This window comes from Mytilus californianus, unplaced genomic scaffold (assembly GCF_021869535.1).
Source record: "Mytilus californianus isolate M0D057914Y unplaced genomic scaffold, xbMytCali1.0.p SCAF_8, whole genome shotgun sequence".
In the NCBI taxonomy this organism is placed as follows: Eukaryota; Metazoa; Mollusca; class Bivalvia; order Mytilida; family Mytilidae; genus Mytilus; species Mytilus californianus.
In genome coordinates this window covers 27,843,533-27,854,392 of record NW_026262734.1, presented here as the reverse complement: position 1 = coordinate 27,854,392, position 10,860 = coordinate 27,843,533, and the positions used below count along the sequence as shown (strand labels likewise).

The 10,860-nt window shown below is 31.1% G+C and overlaps 1 protein-coding gene across 1 annotated transcript in view; it reads left to right on the top strand.

The window, feature by feature from the left end:
• Positions 1–9,023, top strand: part of LOC127712466 (carbonic anhydrase 1-like) — a 47,116-nt gene extending 38,093 nt beyond the window's left edge. The window contains exons 5-9 of the mRNA XM_052218912.1: positions 925–1,073; positions 2,596–2,688; positions 3,124–3,187; positions 6,548–6,702; positions 8,437–9,023. Of these exons, the coding sequence (XP_052074872.1) occupies positions 925–1,073; positions 2,596–2,688; positions 3,124–3,187; positions 6,548–6,702; positions 8,437–8,571 (596 nt within the window). The 3' untranslated portion in view covers positions 8,572–9,023. The remainder of the gene's footprint in view (positions 1–924; positions 1,074–2,595; positions 2,689–3,123; positions 3,188–6,547; positions 6,703–8,436) is intronic.
• The last annotated feature ends 1,837 nt before the right edge of the window (positions 9,024–10,860 follow it).

Genomic DNA, 10,860 nt, shown 5'->3' with positions numbered 1-10,860 from the left:
ACATCTCCAGCGCTAGACTTTACATCCCCAGCGCTAGACTTTACATCTTCAGCGCTTGACTTTACATCTCCAACGCTAGACTTTAGATCTCCAGCGCTGGACTTTACATCTCCAGCGCTAGACTTTACATCTTCAGCGCTGGACTTTACATCTCCAGCGCTAGACTTTACATCTCTAGCGCTAGACTTTACATCTCCAGCGTTAGACTTTACACATCTTCAGCGCAGGACTTTAAAAGACACTTTATAATCTGTGTGAGACCAACAGGGCTCCGTAGGTAGCTCATTCATAAAAAAGCATATGACGCGGGAGTACGATCGGAACAGCCCAAACAATATATTCATATTTTACCACGGGTGTGTACTCAAAGCGTTTGAAGAACGTCATGTTAGAATAAAGCGTTTGTCTTTTCTTGTCTTGTCTTGTAATATTTTTTCTTTAAATAAAACGAACAAAGGGCGTGTGTGCTAGTCTAAAATGACTTTGGTTTAGTTAGAGAGATTGTAACCTCCACAGCCTTTCACATAAACGAATTAAGCTTATCAAACTCTGTCGAATTTTAATTTGATAAATGTCGTGTTTTGATTTTCTTTGAATTCTTTTTTTATTATTCCCCAAAAAAATATCCATATATATCTAGGTTCTCTTACAAAAATTCAAATCAGAACATGTATTGAAACCAACATTTTTTCATAGTCGATTAGTTTTTTCTAACTAGAAAACTTAAATATTTGTGGTAAGAGAGGGCATATTAAGTAAGAATAAAACATTTTCAGAAATAAAATAATTGTTAATTAAGATTGCCAGCATTCTATTTCAAATTTTAAGCATCTTCTTTTATTTGGAATTATGAAGGATGCGGATAGTAACATTCGCATACATTTTAATTACTGCCTTAGAATATTATGTTTCTCTATCTTGCAGTTGTAGTCCATTTATCCGACAAAAGACTAAGGGTTACTGGAGGCAGCCTTCCAGGGGCATATAATGTATCTCAATTTCACTTTCATTGGGGATCAGTCAACAGCCAAGGATCAGAACATAAAATAAATGGCAGACATTCTTCAATGGAGGTATATCATTTGCATTAAGGATTTTTTTTATATTTTGAAAAGTGAATGGTGACTTGTCTTTAACAATGATCTGCAACATAGCCTACATCTTAAGCCTGCCCCATTTTATAAGTGTGTGGGTGAAATTGTTTTGTTATATTTAGCAAACGAAAATGATATAATTGACGGTGTTACTTAAGGATGTTCGCTCCTCTTGTTTTATCCATGTAGTGTTAATAAATATTTTGCCCGCAAACCCCTACTTTTCTTTTCATTATTTTATTACATATAGTCTAAAAAGCCATATTTAAAAATCTTATAAAATCCTTGTTATTTTTTCATAGTTTTTTGTAAGAAAAAATGATGTGCCTATGTTAAATATATATGAAAAATCTAGAGAATCATTTCCCGCCAAATTTTCAATGGCTTATATCTCGAAAACAAGCAAAAAGACCCTTCATTTATTTCTGCTTTGTTATTTCCTTTATTCATATACTATCAATTTATAACAGTCTTTTAAAAAGCTTGTTATTTTGAAACAGAGTAGCGAACATCCTTAAACGTAGTAAAACTTGAAAAAAAAACCCAGAAAAATCCTTGTATCCCCCCTGCAAAAATAACAAGTAAAGTGCAATTGGAAAATTCTTATTAAGCGGTGTTTTAGAAAAAGAGTTTAAAAATCATCGCTACCGATTTGTATTGTGCTCCAAATGTAAAAAGTTAATGTATTGGTATGTCTTGGTGTTGGCAGAGGCTCAGGACATTTAAGAGAAAAAAAATAAAATTATTAGGGGACATTTTATCGTATTCACCTATATTTTCGATGGCCAATTTTAGCGAAAACGTACCTGTTTGGACCATACTCACCATACTAAAACCGTGAACAGTAATTTATGGTTGCTTAATATGTTTGGATTTACAATTTGGTTAAACATAGAAATATATGTTGTTGAGACTAACGGGAAATAAAAGTACAATATTTGATTATTTTTCTGGATACTATAATAAAAATACAAACAACAATATTCAACCTAGACAAGATAACGAGAGCGAAGTTTTTTTTATCGCAATTTTATGAACAGTATTGTACAGGGGGAATACCAAGAGCCAATTACGTATGTTCACTGGGATATAAATTCAATGCTAGAACGGACTTGTGACATTTGAGTTAACTCTAAGGACATTTTGTGCTGTACTTTAATGAACATGATTGTTTTATGTTTTTCTGTTTTGGAACTATATAGATTAAGTATAATGATTCTACTTTGAATAAATTTCTGTTTCTAAAATAGGCATTGCTAATTTCACTTTTCGCTAAAATGGTTCAACAATCTGGCGCAAAAATGGGTTAAACTTTTGCGCTAAAACGTACGATTTTTTTCTCTCGCTTAAATGTCTTATTTATGCGCTAAAATGTCATTCGCCGGCTGGCAGTGTGTTAACGACCTTTTTTCATGTACAATTTATTATTTTAGAAAATACTTTGCACTTATTGAACTATTGCAGAAATGGAAGTAAAATTATATATTTGTTTCTATTTTAGATGCACCTTGTGATGCATTCTGACAAGTTTAAAAGTGTCAAAGAAGCCATGAATACCACAAACGGATTGGCGGTCTTGGGATTTTTCATTGACGTAAGTGAAAGTACAAAGGTTGTTTATCATTTATATTTACAGGTAGCGTAAGTTACCGTTTCCCGACTTAATAAATGAGATATATTTCAATATTCTTACAGACTTTCTGCAAAATCCTCTAACAAAAACCTGTACGAACGGAAAATCCCCTTTTATTGTGATAAATAATACCGAATATTAATGATTTACATGGAATAGCAGAAATGCGCTTTAAATTTAGTTCTTCACATATACCGAAACGTATTCAACGGCGAGTTAATGTCATGTCCTTAAATAATAAATAATTTACAATATAAAGTTTGACCATTTTCTGTTCTCTTTATCATCACCGTTCATTCGAACTTTTTCTACAGTGGCACGTGCACATTGCGTTTCAATAATATCTGCGATCACAATTAATATTTTTATTTACTATTTATTTTTGTAACATTTTAGGTCGGCGACTACAACGATGAGTTTGAATCCATTATACGTAATCTGAGAAACATTCAACACAAAAGTAGGTAGCCTTTAAACATGTTCAAAGTGATTATACACATTATTTTTTCATACACATATAGACACAGCAGTGAGAGATACAATGCACTAAGAAGTAAAGACAAAAACCACACAAAATAAAGAATAATAAGCACACCGAGCGCATTGATAGGACATTTTACGAAAAAGATCGTACGTTTTAGCGCCAAAGTATAACCCATTTTAGTGCAAGATTTTTAACCCGTTTTAGCGAAAAGTGAAATTATCAATGCCCGATTTAGCGAAAGATTTTAACTTATCTTAGCGAAAAGGGAAAATACCAATGCTCATTTTAAGGCCAGAAATTAATTCGTTATAGGATAATAAATTTTGATAGAATCAAGACAGCACAATATAAAAAATATCATGTCCATTAAAGTACAACACTAACAGTCTAAAAGGTTAACTCAAATGTTACAAGTCTGTTCTAGCCTGGAATTTATACCGTAGAGAACGTAGATAATGGACCCATGTTTACCTCCTGTACAATACTGTTCATAAAAGTGTAATAGGGACTGTTCCTTCTCTTTATCTTGTCTAGATTGAAGTGCACTTTCATCTATACCTTTTATTTTGATATATATTGTTGTTTGCCATTAGATGATAGTATCCATGCTATTCCTGGTCTTTCAATATTCTGTCTATTCTATAACGGTAGCGATCACATATTACACTTTTCTTTCCTCTGTTTAATCCAACAGCATTTATTTCCATGATTAACCAAAACGTAAATGCAAACAACTTAAACATTAAGCCAGCATAAATTACTGTTCATTGATCTAGTATGGTAAGTGTTATTCAACCAAGTAGGTTTTCGCTAAAATGGGCTATCGAAAATACAGGTGAACGGATTAATCCTGCGCTAAAATGGGCTCTAATGTCTGCGCTAAGATGTCCCCTAGTAGTTCAAGATTTCTCGATGAAATGTCCTGCGCCCACCTACGTGTACTTCTGTCGTGAATGATAATCCATTCCTTGGGCCATGTCAATGAAAGTATCCTATTATTTAGAAGGGTCTTAGGACGTGTCTGAGACATGTCCTAGGACGTAAACCAAAGCTTTTTTATGACAGTCTTAACTACGATTGTCCTACGACCATCCTAAAACATTTATTTGATTAATTATGCAGAGAATTAAATTGAATATATTTTAATGTATGTCAGTAGATATGTAAATCTTGGGATAGAACTGCATATTTTGTGAAAACAAAATAACGCAAAATCGTAATACTAATAGATACATTATTATATACTATTAAAAATAATGAATAAATTTCATACAACAACTAAACTAAATTGTCACAAAACTTTGTTAGAGACTATTGTCGTGCTGCAATTTAAGCTATATAAACTAGTTTTGTCCTTAGGTGCACTCGATTTCATTACATGTATTGAATATCAGCCTTAGGACATGTAGTAAGAAAAGAAGGCTACATTTTTCTGAAACCGAAATTAAAATGTTTTCCACATTTTAATTATTGTTGTATCATTTGGTCAAATGCAAAAAGCTTTTGCTAATATTGATAGAATTTTTAAGCGTAAAAAAGGACAGCACGAATTATTTTCAATGAGCGTAATAATATGACATCGCCAAACATACTATTTGGAGAGTTGTAATGGATGCCCATTTCAGATTATTTTGTATAAAGAAAAGCAATTTTAGTTCTTAAAGTACTTCACCAAATGACTCCGGAATATCTTAATGTATTTAAATATGTGGACCAGGTTAGTTCTGGAACAATCAGACCAAGTACGTGCAATATCTTTTTGTTGCAAAAAGTAAAACTGAATACTATAAACGCTCCTTGTTGATATCTGGAAGTATTTTGTGGAACAATTTGTCCACAAATTTAAAACAATGTAACACAATTGAATCTTCTGAAAACCACAGATTGAAGAAATGTTGTTAAATTCTAATAACGGTATAATAGTCTGATATTTGTATTAGTATTTTTATTATTGAATTTTATACTTTATGTTATAATATATGTATTAAATTGTAGACTAGTCTTTGGACTAAATGTGTTTTCCCGTTGAAATAAAGAAAATTATTATTATTATAAAATTCTGCTTAACAATGTAAATAAGCATAAATGGATTTTTATTAAGCAAGCCATCAAATCTGGTGACGAATAATATTAAGGAGAAGACATGGGATAGTATGTCTACACAAAGATAAATTCTTTAAATACTGACTGAAGACCATATTTGATGTTTTTATTGAGACATAGGACATCGTATCTTTTAGGAATATCCTAAGACCATCCTACAACACCCATGTATATATCCTAACTTTAGGACTAAATTTAGGACATATATTATCTTAGGAGTCTTTCGTTAACCTGAATCAGAAAGACGTGTTCTCAGATCATCATAAGACTAGCCCTAGTATCAAGACAGCTTCATTGACACGACCCTAGTCCAGTTTATTATGTTCGTGCCTGATAAACTTCTGTATAAAATCACAAATGATCGACAGATAGACTGTCGAAATTTGACATATCAAACAGATAATCATTATCGGAATCACAACAATGTAATTGTCAGCATTATTGAAAAATTTCTGAGATGCAATAGTCATGTCAATTAAAGATATCAATTTCTGATAGACGAATGGAAATTGGCCTTTAGGGTAATGAAGTTGATTTACTACAAATGTGTATTAAAGATAGCGCTTTGATTTAAAGTAGTTAATAAAAATAAGGAATGATACATATAAGGTGATTTACGTTACTAAAAAAAGAGTAAATCTTCTCAAAGATTTGTATAGTAATACTATATACACAAATCCTTACTCTGTTTAGGATTGCATACCGGTGACATTAAATACTCATCAAGCAGCAACAACCTTAGCATCCGGGTACCGGGAATAAGAAAATGTCACCATCGAACCATGCAAAATTCGGTGAAAATGCGTGAGTTATCAAGCGGAAAAGATGATTGTTGGGGATACAAATGCTAATAAATCCAATATATGACAAAACGGTATTCTCAAAGCTCATTCTTTTTTTTTGTTAACATTTCATGCAGCAGTGGTCCCGGATGTCAAGCTTTAATTCCTTCAATGGTAATTTTTCAAAGAGGTGACTGAGCAAAGACATCATGATCTACTTTCTGGTGATATCCCTAGTCAAACGGTAATTAGACTCAATGTACATGCGTAAGACAAATGTTAAGTTTGAAAAGCGTAGATTTTTACGTATGAAACAATATATCCAATTAATAATACAATTGAAATATATTTAATATATTGGCTGTCTTATGTTTTTTTGTTAACCAAAATACAGTAAAAAAAATTAGATCTTATCATTACAATATTAATAAAAATATTTATTTTAATTTAGATGATAGTGTCATAATAAAAGCATTGAGTTTGACAGATTTATTCCCACAAACTACATACTATTACAGATATTCTGGTAGTCTGACAACGCCACCATGTTACGAGAGCGTCATTTGGACTGTATTCGTAAATCACATCTATATTTCACAATACCAGGTAATTAATAAAACAATAAATTAATGAAAAATCTGAGAAACATTTAGATGAAAATGTAAAGCAATACTAAAGGACATCGGTCATATTTTTTTTCTTTTTCAATTAATTCCGAAATAAACTTTCATAAACACACAATGAGTTCATAATAAATGATTACATTGAAGTCTGTTACTCTGGGTCTTAGCTAATTTGATTAATATTAACTATCTCTAATCTAATCGACTTCCTTTCTTCAAATCGACGTCATATGTGACGTCACATTCTCTTATAAGTGTCAAATATTTTGACCCTCTAATTGACGTCCAGTGTGACTTTATGTTTTACCAAAAAGACGTCCTTTAATCGATGTCCAATATCATTTAATAATTCTTTATAAGTTTAATCATTATTTATATTATCTGTAGTAATGTTCAGTAATCGTTTTGTTTCATTGTGTAAATTGCTTAGAAAAACTCATTGTTTTCTTATATCTTTAAACATAAGGAGTCACAATGACTTAGTTGACGTATATGAGAAGGAAGAAAACAGAATCCCTTCCCAAATAATCAACTTAATCAAAATCAAAGGACCAACATCAGTTAATGACAACAAGACAACTACCGACATCATATTACATGTACAATTTAGAATCTTCACACGGTTTCTCTTGCAACTGCAAAAACTGTGATCCGTAGCGCTTAATAGATTTATCAGCCTTTTTGTGGTCTTTCATGTGGTATTCTTTTATCATATGCACTAACTCATTTTTACTCCCGCATCTCCTATGGTAAACAATCAAATCAGCTGATATCCTGAACATTGATTATGTATCTTGGTCATTGAAATATTGACGCAGAACGGTCATCACAACTCTTGTGGATAACTCAAGTTTAAGTTGTAGGTCCCCGTTTGCTGTTTTGTTTCTTTGCATTAGTTATTTACTTATGAAACGGCATGTTGGCCCAATATTTCTCGGCGGTTGGATCTTTCACGCTTATTCCTTTTTTCACCTTTTTTCTCTTGAAACATATTCATCATTAAGAACTGTGTTTTGTTCCATTGTTGAACCATGAATGACGTCTTTTAATTGAGTTGAGACGTCATTACGGCGATTCCATAAAAAAAGGACGTCGATCAGAAAAGCCAAGAATTGGACGTCAATTTGAGAACAAAGTAAAAACAAAACGTAGATTAGAGTAACATAGAATTGGCCGTCAGATTTGGACGTCGATTTGAGGAACGGACGTCGATCTGAGTCTTACATATATATATATATATATTCAGACAAAATTAAATACTTGAGTCTGCATTATACAAAGATTCAGAACATGCAATTAAAATTCTGATTCCTACTTTCTCACACTTCACTCTAGTCCAGTCGTATCGAATAGTTCATATTATATTGTATTTTTTTTATATATATATAATTTGTATTAAGTGCATTCCTATTATGTTTTCTAAATGCATTTTGTGTTTATATTTGTATAGGGAGAGGACGTCACTGATGTTGTTATAACTTGTGTCCAATCCATTTTCAAGTTGCTACTTTTGCAAACAAAATATGTTTATACTAAACTACAGACAATAAAGCGCATAAACAGTGATTTGAGACTATGTTTATATTATATTATGATATGATCTTTGTTTTCTAGGAAGTGTGTTTGCCAGTAAGAATTTGTTTTATACTACGTTTACGATAACATTTATCAATTTATTTCCTTCAGTTGTTTTATTTCTTTATTTTATTTTTTGTAGTTAGACCAATTCCATAGTCTTGGGAAGAATCATTTTAAAGGATCAGAGGATCTGATAAACAACTATCGAAATCCACAACCATTAAATGGTAGAAGAGTCACAACAAATGTGCGGTTGTTATACGGAGAAAGTTAACAGCAGATGAAAGAAGCTATTAAGACTTGGGTTAATTTATAAAATCTCTGATGTGTTCAATTCGAGATTATTGTCATATGTTTTGTTATACAATTGAGAAATATTATCCATATAAATTTGTTTCACTGTTTCTATTTTGAAAAAGCCTTAAACAAACAAATAACCGTAACGTCGTGTCGCATGTATAATAGATCTTTTTCATACATTTTTCTTATTGGTATCTCAGGAAGTATAAATGCAACATAAATAAGAGTTTCCATATGAAGATGCAGTGAAAAGAATTCTACATGCACACACACTTTCATAAATATCAGAAATACCATCAAATTTCGCATCAAACGTGCTTTCAAATAAAAAGAAATCATTTTAGTTTTATAACGTTTCTTTTCATTATGCAATGTTCAAACAGTCAATTGTAGAGACGATGAAAAACTTGCTGGTGTTTCAATAAGGATTTTGTTATATTTTAGATGTCAAAGCTAAATCAATAATTGTATTTAAGATTTTAAAGTAGAATTAAGTAGAGAGAAAAAGGCTTGCTTTAAAAAACGTTATTTTTTACACAACCAAAATACTTGAATGATGTTGACAGCAAAAAAAAAAAATACGACGACCCCTAATATTTGCATATTTAAATTGAAGTGCTCAAAGCACTGATATATCGTTTTAAAAACAAAATTATGTAAATGGAACTTCGAATGATCGTAATTTGAATTGAAAAATGACTATTTTTTGCCGCTTTTTACGTATTTTCTATACGTTTTTAAACCTACTTCACACATTTTTAATTAATAGTATCTCTGAAAGTATAAATGCTGCATATGTCAGTTTTTCGATATTAAGATGGAGTTCAACGAGTTCTAAATTCAAACAAATTTTCATCAAAATCCCACCCAATTACTTATACTTCGCCTGAATAGAAAAAAAATCTATATGTTTTAGAAATAATTTACAGATGTGACGACTGACATATTCATCAATCGACCTCACCCTCTGTTTTTGCTGTCTTTGAAAACCCCATTTTACCAAATATGTGATTTAGTGGTTCCAAAATTACGTCTTTTCTGATAAGACAAAATGGATTGAACAATTTTTTTTTTCATATTATCACATTTCGATATCTTTATAACTACTTCTAACTATGTTCATTTAATTTCATCAAATGTATAACAATATAAAAGTACAATAATTATAAAATATTAAATAATAATAAAATATCCACCATGCTTAAATTGGCAAACGTAGAAAATACAAATGCATTTATATATATCAATTTGATTCCAAATACAGCAATCATACCTAGCAATTTATAAAACAGTACTTTGTATTAAAGGTAAAATTATAAAAAGATATTGTACATCTGTAAATGTTTTACAATACTCTATTAGGAACGATATATCTTTATAATTTTCTGACTTGTATAAGTATTTGTTTGTTCATATGATAAGTGATTTAAAAAAAAAGTACTCACAGAAATACTGGACGCCAAGGTAAATTCAAAAAGGGGAAGTCATGTAGAACCTGACAAAATCAAACGCTCGACTTTGTCAACCGACGATACTAATGGAAGACAACTCTGTTATATTCGTTACAAGGTACAGGCATTTTCTGAAGAACATGCTAAATTAAACCTGGTTTTAAAGCTAGCAAATTTAATACCTCCAACTTGTATGACAGTTGTTTATAGTTAAGGACATACGATACAGTTTTGATCCCATGGTGAATTTTGACGAAATGTTGCTTACCAGCTATTTTTCACCTAGTGAATTCAAATATGTAATAAAAAAAATACCTTTATGTGCTACCATTAGAGATAAATTGGGTAGAAATTTTAGACATTTACTGAACTTTCGGTTTCTTGGACATAACTAGCTTTTTTTTGTTTCAAAAGATAAACGAAAGCGGGTTTTTGTAAAAAACATTTGGAATATCTTCTCTTCATAAGTGTGTTTTGAAGTTGTGTAACAATTCTTTGGAAACAATTCATTTTTATCACTTTTTCATGACTAATAACACGTCATTTTTTGCTGTATATTTATCTAATTTAAAAATAAATAATCAACGATGATTTGTTCATGAAAATTTGCACAAATAATCTTTTATACATAATCAAGCCAGATGTCATTTTAAAAAAGAGGGGTCCATGAGCTCGTTCTCAAGTTAAATCAGTCTGAATGATAAAAATCAGTCGAAAAATGCATCATTTCCCGATATGTCACAGTTTGACGTCGAGAAAAATAACATTTTACGTTAGCGACAGCATTACCTCCCCTGTAACTGAATCGTATA